Source organism: Capronia coronata, assembly GCF_000585585.1.
Source record: "Capronia coronata CBS 617.96 chromosome Unknown acBCG-supercont1.4, whole genome shotgun sequence".
Lineage (NCBI taxonomy): Eukaryota > Fungi > Ascomycota > Eurotiomycetes > Chaetothyriales > Herpotrichiellaceae > Capronia > Capronia coronata.
This window is the reverse complement of record NW_006912896.1, coordinates 1,509,621-1,523,580: the sequence shown is the minus strand read 5'-3', so window position 1 is coordinate 1,523,580 and position 13,960 is coordinate 1,509,621. Positions and strand designations below refer to the sequence as shown.

The 13,960-nt window shown below is 52.2% G+C and overlaps 5 protein-coding genes across 5 annotated transcripts; 3 read left to right on the top strand and 2 right to left on the bottom strand.

Annotated features, from left to right (window-relative positions):
- Positions 1 to 803: 803 nt before the first annotated feature.
- Positions 804 to 2,282, top strand: A1O1_05099 (uncharacterized protein; the record flags this gene model as incomplete). The annotated part of the gene is made up of 2 exons (XM_007725987.1): positions 804 to 968; positions 1,206 to 2,282. 2 exons carry the CDS (start codon positions 804 to 806, stop codon positions 2,280 to 2,282), a joined length of 1,242 nt encoding a protein of 413 aa, XP_007724177.1.
- Positions 2,283 to 2,601: 319 nt separating this feature from the next.
- On the bottom strand, positions 2,602 to 5,969 carry A1O1_05098 (translation initiation factor 3 subunit A; the record flags this gene model as incomplete). The annotated part of the gene is made up of 3 exons (XM_007725986.1): positions 2,602 to 5,592; positions 5,646 to 5,870; positions 5,928 to 5,969. 3 exons carry the CDS (start codon positions 5,967 to 5,969, stop codon positions 2,602 to 2,604), a joined length of 3,258 nt encoding a protein of 1,085 aa, XP_007724176.1.
- Positions 5,970 to 6,806: 837 nt separating this feature from the next.
- On the top strand, positions 6,807 to 7,155 carry A1O1_05097 (guanine nucleotide-binding protein subunit gamma; the record flags this gene model as incomplete). The annotated part of the gene is made up of 2 exons (XM_007725985.1): positions 6,807 to 6,961; positions 7,029 to 7,155. The coding sequence occupies 2 exons, from the start codon at positions 6,807 to 6,809 to the stop codon at positions 7,153 to 7,155; spliced, it is 282 nt and encodes a 93-aa protein (XP_007724175.1).
- Positions 7,156 to 9,210: 2,055 nt separating this feature from the next.
- A1O1_05096 (uncharacterized protein) lies at positions 9,211 to 9,543 on the top strand (the record flags this gene model as incomplete). Its single annotated transcript, XM_007725984.1, has 1 exon — positions 9,211 to 9,543. One exon carries the CDS (start codon positions 9,211 to 9,213, stop codon positions 9,541 to 9,543), a length of 333 nt encoding a protein of 110 aa, XP_007724174.1.
- Positions 9,544 to 11,432: 1,889 nt separating this feature from the next.
- Positions 11,433 to 12,260, bottom strand: A1O1_05095 (uncharacterized protein; the record flags this gene model as incomplete). The annotated part of the gene is made up of 1 exon (XM_007725983.1): positions 11,433 to 12,260. The coding sequence occupies one exon, from the start codon at positions 12,258 to 12,260 to the stop codon at positions 11,433 to 11,435; it is 828 nt and encodes a 275-aa protein (XP_007724173.1).
- Positions 12,261 to 13,960: the final 1,700 nt, after the last annotated feature.

The window sequence follows — 13,960 nt, the reverse complement described above, 5'->3', positions numbered from 1 at the left end:
ATGATGAGTTAGATGTCGTACTCAGGAGAACTCAGCCTTGCCTGTCACGTGACGCCGATTTCTCGAGGATTTCTCGGGCGTCTAGGCCATTAGGCAAGGGCCACTGGGGCATCAGAACTCATCCTGTCTTATTAAGGCCTTCATGAGACAGCACGAGCACGGGGGCCTGGAGACGCGCAAGCCCTCCCGAGATAATGTTGATTCCGCGGAGCTCCAACAAAGCGTGGAAACCCTCCAAAGGTATGACAGTCATGTTGGACTCTTTTTGTATGCTGTCTGATGTAGAGGACCAAGGTGTCAGGCACGACGGGGAATTGCCAGGCAGCATTCTCTCGGTGTGGCTTTTCAGGAGAATCTTCTCTTGCTTTTGCTTCTACTTCTTGACACTCCCTCGACCGCGATTATGGGGGTAGGATATTCAACCGTGCCGTGCATTGTAACAAGGTTGACCCATGAGCATCACTCACATGTATTTCAAGTCCCGACCTTCGCCTGACCTGGTCACCACCTCGCTACGAGTATCATGTCTTTGTAGACTTCAAGTTTGTGGCAGTCATGTCAAATCCAGGTTAAATAAAAGTGGAAGCCTCGTGCCAAGAAATGCCTGGATTTCGCTCCCCCATGTTTCTCAGCCTTCTCACCCCTTTACCACCTTCACCACTGGCACCTCAATTGACTTCTCCCAACACAAACAGCGCATATAGTTCTAGAGAGTCTCACCGGATTCTATCACGAGATTTGGAAGGGGGCTTGAACGAAGAACGAAGAACGAAGGTCTCTTCAAGGCCGCAGCCCAGTCTCAGATGTCGTTCTCATTCGGCTTCAGCGGCGACGACATCGAAGATGATGGAGGAGAAACTCAGATTGCAGAGACGCTCTCGCGGGAGATGTCGAAACATAACATCTCTAACATAAATCTTGAGAAATCGCATGTTATTGAGCCGAAAAGACATGCTCTAGAGGATTTGGTAGGTCTACGATCCTGCTTACTGGGTTACCCTCCAACCTCCCATACCTCGTTGGCGGCGATACGGATTTCTCGAGGTAACGATTAAAAGAACGATCCTTACTGTATTGAAAGCGAACACTCCTTTCTGAAAGATGCACTGTATATACTCACTCATCACCATCCATGTACACTCATGCACACACACATACTCTCTCTCTCTCTTCATTTGTGAGTTCATTTCTAACGTGGCTCACAGCTATCGTCCCTCCCATCACAGATCTCATATAACACCCTGACCATACCAACACCAACACCAACACCAACATCTTCGTCAACGTTGCCGACACCACTCTCAAATTTCCAAGATACAGCCTCAACGACCACGATTCAGAGCAACCATACCCAAGTGCTGCGTCGCTCTCTCTTCGACATACGTGCCCAACTCATGGCGGAGGCAGACCCATCAACCAACGACGACGCGGCGGAGACAATGCTCGCCGGCCTCGAGAGCGGCGACTTGACATCTGGCATCTACGAAGGCGGCTTCAAGACTTGGGAATGTGCCCTCGACTTGGCCTGTCTTGTGGCCACCAGGCACTACTTGGACATGATGAGCAACATCACCCAGGACTGGGAGGTCATCGAACTCGGGGCCGGCAGTGCCGTGCCGAGTTTGGCCCTCTTACGAACCTTTCTCGGCAGCACAAATACCCAGAAACCAGACCAACAATCTCCACAAAGCACGAATGCACAAGCGCCGAGGTTGAAGTTTACATTATGTGACTATAATGAAGAAGTGCTGAGGCTGTGTACGGCCCCGAATGTTCTTCTCAATTATCATTACTATGGGATTGGTTCGAAGCAGAGTGTACCTGATGGTCCACCGTCTCCCCCGGCGCTGGCGTCCGAGGAAGGCGAGCTCGACATGGAGGAGATGGGAGCCACTTTTCTGCCGGATCTTGTTCAGGATATAAAGTCTAGAAATGTTTCATTTGATTTCATTTCGGGAGGCTGGGGAGATTCCTTCCTGGATCTGATTCCAGTATCTAAGCCAGACGCGGACCGGCCGACAAATCTTCTTATCCTGGCGTCCGAAACGATCTACTCGCCGGCATCGTCGAAGATATTTGCGGATACTTTACTTCGCTTGCTTCGGCGGCACGACCGAGGGTCGGCGAAGGCATGGGTGGCCGCGAAGAAGGTCTACTTTGGCGTAGGTGGCGGAGTCGACGAGTTTGTCAGGGACATCGAGAACCAGGGCGGCCGAAGCAGGGTTCTGCTCGAGACAAAGGATACAGGTGTGGGACGAGTTGTATTGGAAATTACGACATGAAAGAATATTAGGGAAGCACAAAGCAAGCGCCAGAATAATATAGACGGCTCACACGATACCACGAGACAACGGTACAAGAAGAAAAGGACATACAAGGGTGTATGGAAATAAATCCATTGCTCGTGATTTCTACAATTTGGCCCGGTTTCGCCCTGTTGCTCCGCTATGCCCAACTTCCATCTGCAGGTGGAAAAAGGGAACCAAACTTCTGACTTAAGAATACACATACCACTTTTAGGTCGGCGCGAACGAGAATGTTTCGACCCGGTCTCCCCAGGTCAACACGGCAAGACCATATCCACCATTGACTGCGCAACGCCTACTGTTGACGGTTGCGCATGCTAGGGGGCACGTAGCGACCACCTGCTGCAGGAGCGGGCTTCCTCGGTGCTTCGTCGCCGCTTCCCGTTGCCGGTGAGCCGGCGCCTTCGCGTGACAAGCTGCGGCCTCCTTCTCTCATGTGTGCAGGCACAAACCGTCCACCACTTGCGCCATTAGCGGGGGAGGCCGATGAGTTGCGCAGTGGAAGGTCACGAGGAGGCTCTGCACGAGGTGCTGCGCCTTCGCGTAGATGAGGAGGGACATAGCCTCCAGGACGGCGAGGTTGAGCCTGAGCAGGCTCCTGAACAGCTGCCGCAGGAGCAGGAGCAGAAGCAGGAGCAGGAGCAGCGTGGGGTTCAGGAGTGGTGCGACCAGTTGGCCCGGCGGCTTCCTTTGCTGCTTGTCGTTCTCGCCAGCCACCTCCTTTGCCGGCCAAATTGAGGCGAGGAGCAGTGCGGCCTTCTGAAGACGCGGTTCGAGTGTCCATAGGAACAGCTTCTCTTGGTTGGGAGAATGGAGTTGGTTCGGCAGCGGCCCCTTTGCGAGCAGCTCTTCGAGCAATGGCTTCTTCCTCTCGTTGCATCTGTTTCCGAGCAACTTCCTCGCGCTCCAGACGGTCAGCCTCGGCTTTGGCCCTCCGCTCAGCTGCGATTCTCTTTTTCTCCTCCTCGGCCTGGGCTCGTTCCTCTTCTTCACGCTCTCTGCGCTCCTCTTCCTCGCGGATCCGGCGCTCCTCGGCTTCTTCTGCCTCTCGCTGTCGGATCTTCTCTTCATGATATGCCTTGATGCGTTTTCTCTTCTCCTCCTCAAACTCTCGTTCGGCACGCTTGCGAAGTCTCTCAAACTCGGCCGCGCGACGTTCAGTGATCTGGCCCTTGAAAGAATCGTAGGACTTGACGAGTCTGGCGAGACGATGCTTCAAGGCCAGTCCTTCCTTGTGCTTCTCCTTGGCTTCTCTGAGTTTGTCTTCCTTCATCTGTTCGTAGAGCTTCAGATCCTCTTCGCGCTGTTTCTCATAATCCGCATCCCGATATTTCAATTCTTCGCGGCGGAAAGCGCGCTCAAGATGGTCAATCCGTTTTGCGGTGATGTGAACCCGATGGTCTTTTTCATGCTTTTCTTTCTCGAGCTGTGTCAGCTTCATCATCCGGATGGCATTTGAGTCAAGTTCGTCGATGTTGAGATCCTCAAGATCAAGCTTCATGCCACCCTTGAGCTCTTCCAGTTGTTTCTCGATTTCCTGGCGCCGGATACGAGCCTGTTCGTCCTTGACGCGCTTCAGCTCGCGGGCTCGGGTTTCTTCCCGGAGACGCTGGGACTCTATTTCTGCCTGCTGTTGTGCACGAATACGACGACGAGTCTCTTCTTCTCGTTGTTTCTTGGAAAGAGCTTCAGAGAAGGCCTCCTTCTGCTTCTCAATAACCACCCGTCTCTCCAGAGTCGCTTCGTGTTCTTGCTGCGCGCCAGCTTCGGCTCGTGCCAGCGCAGACTCTCTGGCGGCAAGACGGGCCTGGTTGTAAGACGGGTCAACATACATGCAAGTGATGTGAAGTGTCTTGGCCAGGCGAGTAAGCTGTGATCGTGCGATCTCTGCCGGGGTGTTCTGTAAACGCTGCACCGAACGAGTCTCGCTCTCTGCTGAGCCAGCTGCACTGCCGGGATGAAGAGCTTTTGCCGAGGAAAAGACGTCCGAGTCGAAGGCAAGAATGCCCGAAACGTGGTCAAGACGGATCGACAGATCACCCTTCTTACATCCGTTCATGATGAACTTCTCGATCATGGCTGGAGTTACCTCAAATGGCGCAGGGAACTGGGCAAGTCGGTTGACAAAGCTGAGCTCAACGGACTCGTAGACCTGGGAGAGTTGCTGGAAGAGACGAGTGAGAATGACCTGCTGCAGAGGCAGTACATACTTCTCCATCTCAGGATCCGCTCCCACTTGGGCCAGAATAGGGGAGATCTTCTTGCAGATTGAGAGGGGGTGGAAGTCGACTTCGAGAATGTTGTAGAGGTCTCGGATTTCCGGGCGCACTCTCTTCAGCAAGCCTTTGTTGAGTATGTCCTTGAAGAGGCCGGCTCTTGTAGGCGCAGATGGCATGCTCAGCAGGTTGGTAAGACGGTTATTCTTATTCTTCCGTGCTTCGTCAACGTCCACCAGAGCGCCGCGTGAGCGGGATGTGCTGATGACAGGGATTGCCAGGGCAGAAAGTAAGACAAAGGAGGCAGCTTTGGTCAAAGTCTCCTCTGTCACGGCCGGATTGTCACGTTTCGAGGTCTGGCCGGCAGCAACAGCTGAGGCAGATTGGCGAAGGAGGTTGTAGTACTTGTTGTACGCAGCGGCATGGAACAGGAAGTTGTCACTGACCAGGAAGATCTTGGTCAGCTTTTCGTAGTAGTTGGCCATCATGACATTCTTTGCAGGTCGCTTTGACAGGGTGAGAAGCATGTGGATGTCTTCGACACTTCGGAACGCCTCTTGCCAGAGCTCAAGCTCGTCTGCGACGTTCAATTGGCGAAAGCGGGTCTCCAAATGGCGCTGCAAGGTATCAGGCTCATTGAGGTTGATGGCATGCATCTGGGAAGAGTATTTGGCAGCGTTTTGGACATGGTTTCGGAGAAGTTCGCAGAGGCGACGGAACTCGGTCTTGCGGGTGTACTTCAGGCAGAAATCGAAAGCCTGATGAGCGGTGCTCTGGTACATGACCTCGAGGCGAGCATTGTTCTTCAAGATTTCGAGAACGGTGCGATAAGTCTCCCACAAAAACTTGAGCCATGGTGTCACGATTGCTCGATCGGTTCGGTCTTTAGATTGTTCGCCCGACACAGTGGCAAGGAGGATTGTTTCAGGGGTCTCTGTAGCTTCCAGATCCTCGACATTGAGGTCTGTGGAAGATGCGGCATTTTCGAGCGAGGATTGGACCTCGTCGGCTTTAGCCTGGGCCTCCTGGACCTTTTGTTCGGCAAGTTCGATGAATCTTTTCAGGACCAGCTGTAGCCTGTTAGCAGCCATTTTGTGATGTATTGACAGCCATCTTCACATACCTCAATGGTTCCCACATTCGTGTTTTGTGCGATGTTCTTGTATTGATACAGCCCATCCTTTGCGGCCTTGCCCTTTCGTAGATCGACGGAAAGCTCGACGAAAAGGAGCATAACCGGCTCCAAGGCGGAGATGGCACTATTTCTCGAGCGCTTCGAAGTGACATGTTCGTGGAGAACATTGAGGGCAGCCTGGGATTGCCCAACGGCAATGAGTTCTTGTGCTCGCTAAAGAGTCTTTGTCAGTCACTGCGGAGGCACGAAAAGAAGAGCTGATTGTCTTACTCTGAGCACATTCTCAGGCCGGGTATGGGGAGGAGGCGGCATGTTGACGGTTGGCTATTTGAGTCAGAGAACAGACGATCAAGTGAATGATCCGTCAAGACTGATGAACAGTCTGTTCCAGAGAAGACTGATGTCGAATATCCGCTGGTGTTGGCCACGATCGCGGCGTGTCGTGCCCAGGTGCGAAGTTGGGAATTTCACACACTGGCAGTGGACTTGGGGCTTGGCGGAAGTCATTCTGACTGCGGTGCGATCATGCACTGGCACAGGGGCGACAACGACGAGCCTAGCACGTGACTTTCTTCTCACCTCGCTTCACCTTCCTAAAGAACCACCTTACTGGAATAACCACTGCACCACTACTAGCATCACAGCTCTGGGGTTAATTGATTGCTTAACTCCGATGCACGTGATACCAGCCGTTCAACGCTAGTCCCAGAAACGCTAGCGCCCGTTGGTGAGATTGGAACGATGGATGAGGGTTCGTCCCCTGATCTTCCTGGCTCTTGGAGCCACAATTGACCTTATTCCCCCTGCTAACCAATCCATCAAACCACCAGAGACCGTTGGACTCGTCCGTGACGGCCTCCATCCGAAGCAGCTCTCCCTCTTTCAATTCCATCGTTTCCGCTACTCGCTGGCGAAGACATATCGCGGCGGTAGCCTCGAGAAGCGACCACGTCTTGGACGACGCCGACCCCCCCGACCCCCTCCGCACGTCGCCGTGTTTGAGCTCGGTCGAGTGATTCCTTACGACAGCACCGTGTACGAGGAAGAGCTTCGCCGTTTCAACCAACTCCGCGTCACCACTCGCATTGACTACCACGCCTTCCTCTACGAAGACCACGACGACGACTTCTTCTCTTGCAACCAGCAACCATGCCATCAGCATTCGCGGTGCGGGATGGAGGTGACGCCAAGTCCAAAAAACAAAGCATGGCAGATCTTAAACTTAGGCGACTCCAAGAGCTCAACTCCCGTCTCAAAGAAGATCTGGACAGGCCTCGTGTAAAGGTTGCCGAAGCGTCCCTGAGGTGAGTCTTGCCTGGGCACCGCAGCCGATCTGTGGGTTTGGGGCAGATACTAACGTCGAGCGCGCAGCTTGATCAACTACTGCAATTCAACGCGAGACTACATGGTACCTTCGGTCTGGGGACAGGTGGATAAGAAAGAAGATCCTTACAACCCACAAAGTGGAGGCAGTGATGGCTGTTGCACAGTCATGTAACGGGAGTTGGCGGGCCTGGTGATATTGCAATTGCAAACTTCTCACGAGGAGCGCTCAGAAGGAAAAGGGCTGGAACTCGATTCGGAAAAAAAAGCATGCGGCGCAGATGGCGTTCTCAGTCCTTCTTCAATTGCGACAGTTTTTCCTGTATAGAGGCGGCCAGCACGGAGTCCAGCACGGCGTCTAGCGTGCGATATGCTGCGCTTGTCTCTGCTTGCTTGAGCGTGGCTTTTGCGTGCTATTCAGAGCTGGAAGGAAAGGGCTTCCAAATTCGTCTCATGGCGAAATGAATTAAGATCATTGACTTTTCTGCGCTTTTTCCCGTTGTCTATACACTATTGCATGCCCATGAATGTCGATCTCCTTGCTTGAATCTACCGCTGGATCTGTTCACCAGACTACACATTGCCTTATCTGACTTTGAAGAGATAGCAGGATGAAACCAAATCCAAAGCCCAGACTAATTGATATATTCCAGATTGAGCTCACCTCAGTTCAGCTCACTCAAATCTCAATGCGGCCCGGCGAGAGACATGGCCCTTGTGTTGCATGTCCAAAGAGATTCGGAGCCGTTTGACTTCCAATCCCTAGCCAGTAACCAGACATCCCCGATGAGAGCATTCCGCGACATATTGACCACCGGGTAGGTGGTGCGCTCGTTCCCATCTTTGTATCTTGCCTAGCAAGCGACTCGAGCGTCCTCCAACATCTCCTCCCTTAACTTGGGTTTCCTCGTGTTCATCTCTGACCTAGCAGCGCCGGCAGACGCGCCTTCGCTTTTTCAGTGCTTGAGATCAGCCTGCAGAAGAAGAGCTTCCACAGACAAACGACCAATGTCAGCAAAGGCTGGTCTCTGTGGGGTCTTGCACGATCATCCCACCAAACAGTCGATGTCACAACTCCAACGGTCGCGCACATCTGGCTGTCAATGCGTCAATTCTCCGAACGGTGGCTGGAAAATGTACGTAAATCACGGCCCAACTTTGTCGGGCAGTCGACAGCGATGTCATCTGTCTAGAGGCCGGAGGTGCAGCGTCAGGGAGTACATGTAGGTGTTGACCACAACAATGTTGGCTTCAACCCTGTGATTCTCCGACCACTCTCTGTCTTGAGCCCCTAGGCTGTAAGTTCTAGATCTGATAGTGAGATCGACTCGATTTCTCGCCCTCAGCTTCATGATTCGACCTTTACAGTGTTATAACTGTTCGTCGCGGATTACCCTCTCTCCCTTGATGAGAGCGCCCGGCCCAATGGAGCGCATCGTTAGTATTCTGTTAAGCTACCTTCTCATTTAGCTCTGTGTTGAGATAGAAGTCTTCTGCATGTTGTTATCATCCTGACGGAGGCTTTTTAAAAGGGGCTCTAGGAGCCTGAGGGCCAGTAAGAGCTTAGGAGGCTAATTGAACGCCCACATCTAAAATTATTACTGTAGCTATGACCTCAGACTCCAAACCCATCTTACAGATTTGATGGATTTCATCTTCACACCTCAATTCTGAGATCCACCCCATCGGTTCTACTGAGGTCAGGTGGAAGAGTAATATAGCTAGCTATAGCACCCTTGAATCCATACTGAGGCGACATGACCGAAGCATCCTCGACAGTACACGTTCCGCGCGTGGCGATCAGATTCTGCACGCAATGCAAATGGAACCTGAGGGCCGCTTATGTGAGTCGATCTCTTTTATATCTGCTTCACTATTGAACGAACTTGTGCCTTCGCGTTTTGAAATTGCGGGCGGCCCGATCCCATCCCTTCTAGGGCTCGGCCATGGCATGTGGAAGACAGTGGTAGAAAAAGCTGCAATTTGATGCCATTGACCATATCTTTCGTGTCTTGACAATGGTCGACATGCGCCCCCTGAAAAGATCTCTACCTGGCGCTCTACCATTCCTTTCCATTCACGGTCTGGGAAGGCCGCATACTGTTATATGTCAAGTTCGAGCGACTGACACGTTGAATCATAGTACGCCCAGGAACTTCTTCAGACATTCTCCACCAGCATCGGCGAGGTGGCATTGGTCCCCGTGACAGGAGGCATATTCACCGTTACCATGACACATGTTGGGCCTAGATCCGCTGAGTTGTCAGAAACAGGGGCCGGAATCGACAACGGAACGGTGGCAGTCATGGACACAGTATTATGGGATCGCAAAATCGATGGTGGATTCCCAGAGACGAAAGAATTGAAGAACAGAGTCCGTAATATCATCGAACCAGATCGGGATCTCGGCCACATCGATCGGAGTTTGAAGAAGCAGAAGAACCAGGAGGCAGAGGCCCAGCAACAGGGTGATGATCAGACAACGACATTACCGGAGGAGCCGGGTGCCGTTGAGCAGTCTGGCAAGAAAGAAGAGACCAAAGAATGCGAGGACTGCAAATGAGTATCCAGCGAAATGACCTGGGAGCAAATCGTCTTGCAGGAACTTGCGGCATTGCTCACCGAACAGGAATGTAGGGACGCCTGTGCGATGCCGAGTTGACCACTCCAGGATGAGCTTGTGGCAACAACTGATCATCTTCGATTCTGATCTCATCTACTTTGACGACAATGGCGGCCGCAGCGTGTTGCATCCTCGTCATGCCTTATCGCTAGATGCACCACCTGTTGCTGGCCGCAGCACGAGGGGAGCGGTATCCTCGAGCGTGGTGGAAAATCCTGCCTTACTGCTCTCTCCGGTCGGAGGTTTTGGGCCAAATGACTACTTTCGCCACCTAGCATCACCCCAGCCGTGGTCGCAGACAGACTCAAACCGGGGCATAGAGGCAAGGGGAAGCGACAGGAGCAGCGCAGCAATTCTGGACCCGCCCAAACTCCTCCAAGGTGCATGAAACAACAAAAGAAAGAGATATCCTTGATCAAATCACCAGCAGGCGCACATAAATTGTCTTAGATCCGACCGTGGCTTTTACAAAACTACCAGCAGACGAAGCCCGACGAAACTGGCGAAAGAAAAGGGCATTTATCATTTGTGCGTACAACAAAGCCTCAATACCGCAGTGATTCAACACACGTAACACTTACGACTGTACCAACACACGCGTACACACACGCACACACACATAAACTGCAAAATACCCTCCTCCTAAACTGTTCGCACTACTATCCCAACACCCGAAAAAGAAAAGAGAATTGAACCCTCCTTTCACAAAAATTCTTTTCCCTGTATTCCCCTTTGTGGAGAAATACAGAGAATGAAAGAGAAATCCATGTATGAAATCATATTTCTCAGCTTGCCCGGATTTTTGGCAGCCGTCAACTGTCCCAGGGTACAGCAAGGTGCCAAAAAAAGGTACAAAACTGCACACCCACGCCACCAAGCACGACCGTGTAGCGACGGTAGTAGCGTTCAAGAGCGGGATTAGCGCAGCCGAAGTCATCATAGAACTGAATCACAAGATGATTGCTTTTCGGAGCGATCCGCACGGCCTCGAGAATTCTTCTTCCGTCGCAAGTGGTACTGGCAGGTGGGACAAGGCAAGTTAAACCGCCTCAACTAGAGAGAGCAGATGGTAACCACTACATCCCCGGGAGGTTGGGCCCTGCATTGTTGGGAGAAATTGCGGGAACTCGGGTTATGAACCGGGGTATTTTGTCCGCGGGGATACGGGGAGGGCTTTGTTTACAAGTCGTTGCGGATGAGATGAGATGGGATGTGTTTCAATGCTGGAGGGCCCCCAGAGTTGTGAGACATTCGAGGTATTTGCTACCTCAATCACTGCCGAATTGTGTCAGTGACTCTTCGACTCGTTGGCAGTTCTCTCAGGAGCGAAAGGTAGTAGCCTGGAGAGATGGGAAGTCCGAAGGATGTTCTGATGGAAGAACGGCGAATGAAAGGGAAAGGAGAGAGAGAGAATTGAGAGAGGGTACACAGTATTTATAGATCGATGTTTTATCAATTGAACCAGGTCTCAGCTTCACTTGACATGTGGTTCTTCAGGCCGGCAACTTGAAGGTGCCCTTTCACAGTCCTCTGTATTGACACCCGCCCTTTGATGTTATAGTGCAAAACACAGACTCAATCAAGACTCACAGAATATTCACTTCAACTCAACGCCCCTTCTCATACAGTGATAGTTTTTTCATGGTCTAACCCGCTACGCCCCACCATTTTGAAACAACAAACGATCAAGGAAACACAACGCCAGGTATTGAAGACAACAGGGCTCTGTGCCGGCCACAGCAGATCATCGTTCCAGATGAGGACTGTCCCGGCTCTCAGTATTGTCCTGAGCATGACAATACCGGCGCCAGACGGTGATAAAACGCCAGTCACTTCTTCCTCAATTTCTTCTCCACATATTTCCTGACTCGCTTATCGCTCATGATGAAGCCCGTGACGGCAACACCAAGGAACATCTGCGTGGCTGCCGCGCCGCTGCCGGGTTCTGAAGTCGTAGAAGCTGTGTTTGACGAAGAGGCTGCATTAGGAGAAGGCGCCTTGAAGCCCAATTCAGGATATACTGCGGAGGACGGGTCGGATGGCAGCGGCGACGTTATGTTTGCATTTCGCCGGACCTGATATCCAGCTTCGGCTTCTCCATCTTTGATGCCATTTCCAGCTTGAGTCTGAGCCAAAGCCCGAGCTTCAGCTTCAGCCTCTCGGTCTTTCTTGCTCTGCTCCTCCTTTGCAACCCACTCAGCCAGTACCTCCGGTTCAGGAAACATCCTCCTCCGGAACGCAATCCACAGCGGCACCAGCAGACGATGCAGCCGGTCTTCCTCCATTTGAGCCTTGGCACTCACCTTCTTCGTCGTCCCCATCCAACTAGCCCGGGTCCATCCGGACTGGAAGTCGCTGGTGGTGCGACACCAGGGGTGGGCAAACCTGGAAATGACAAAGGCGCTTGTGCAACCTCTGTTGGCATCTTTGGTGCCTTGCTGCAAGAGGTTGATGATGGCCGGTTGCTCGCGGAATGATTTGAGGTCGCGCATGAACTGGGAGTGAGATGGGTTTGGAATCAAGAGAGCATCGAAGAAGCGTGTGTAGCAGGATGCCGATTCGTTGAGGGATCGAATGTATCGATAATGGTCGGGCGAGATGTCTGGTTCATCTTGATATTCCTCTTCAAGTTGGACCGAAACCGTCGGATTTGACATGGTATTGAAGATGGTATCTGATGATAGTCCTGGCTCTCAATATTGACCGTGGGTTGTGTTCAATGATAGACCAGCAGTGTTCCGAACTTCATTAAAAGAGGAGCAGTGGCAGAATATTTATGTATAAATGAGAAGATATTTCAGATGACAAAGTCTAAATGATATCGATTGATACAGGCGCAACTGCCGCAGCCCTTCAAGCATGTACAGAGCATGTAGTGAATGTATCATGGGCCAACCTTTGCCCATGAATTGCTGGTGAGGTAAAGTATCTTGGGCATGGTGGAGGTTGAGGCATAAAGTTGAGCTGACGTCCGCGAGTACCGAAGCCAAGGCTTGGAGTCAGCCTCGCGGCGAGGCGGCAAGGCTGAGATTCATGCCTGTTTCGGAAGATTATCTCGCTGTAACAATGATGATACGTATGTACTCTGTAGGAGGTCGCGCGGTCTGAGAGGGACCATGGCTTTGATTCCTGGGGATACGTGCTATTGATAGATGATGCTTCATTCAATGCCTAGATCATAATATGGATTCTCTTCTCCTGCGCCGGTGTTTCGGAATTCTACCACCAGCAGTGCATCCGCGGATCGCCCCTCCCCTACATGACCGCTTCCAGTCTCGTCCAGAGACGACTGCAAGCACTGTGCTCTACTGTGTAACCTCGCCGACATTGCACGATCCGCACGTGATGCGGGGCCAACGCGAAGGTCGAGTTAGTCGTGGAGCGGCCGATTTGATTGTGCGACCCTACACTATTACTGCCGCTCACTTCAGACCAGTTGAACAGAGAAACACGCTTGGCCGCGACCGTTGCTAACCGAGGCCTCCTCGAGGAGTCAATGGTCCGAGAAAGATGCATTCCTGCGAGATGTCAACCGTAGGTGTGGCAGCCAGGAGAAAATGCGGTGAGCAGAAGAGGCATCATGTGAGATGACTTGCTCCTATAATTGCGGGCGAGATCAGCAAACATCTTGCATCCTGACAGGAGACACGATGCCGGCTTGCTGCCAAACATGAAACTGCCACACCATCTTCTCCGCTTCCATCCTGCACAATCTGTAGTTCGATTCAGATTGCATGCCGTGAGCAAGGATCTGACAGTATAGAGCAGGCCGCATGTGCGCAGCACCCGGTTCAACATCGTTCGCTGTGGGGGAGCGCATTCACTCATTCGTATTTCTCCCGATTGAAGGAAGACGCGCGGGATTGCCCGCAGTAAACTTCAATCAACTGGTCCAGGTCTGGCGGCAGCTGGGAACGGCAGCGACTGAACTAATTACATCGTACGGAGAGATTGATGGATGGCCTTTTGCTTGGCTTTACGGCGATGTTGGTGAATGAAGTCCAGATTGCAGGAGCCGAAAACTGCAAGCCCATAGCCCGAAGCATCACAACCGGCAGTGCGCCAGACTTTGCCCAACACTGCACCAGCAACCACCATTGGCTAGCTGTAGCTCTAGGTAAAAAGTATACAGAGTACGTACCAACCTCATCTACTACTACAGAGTATTATGTTTAAGGTACTGAATTCAAGGGGCAGGATTTCAGGCGTGGGGGACTCCTTAGACCTCGAACTTGGAATTTGCTGCTGCATTAGTCGTGCAATTTGACTGGCGCGCCATTGGCTCCAAATAAATGCCTCATAGTACTAAGAAAATCTCGAGGCCGCAGCTGCGGCCTCTCGTGGGGCAAGCAACTGC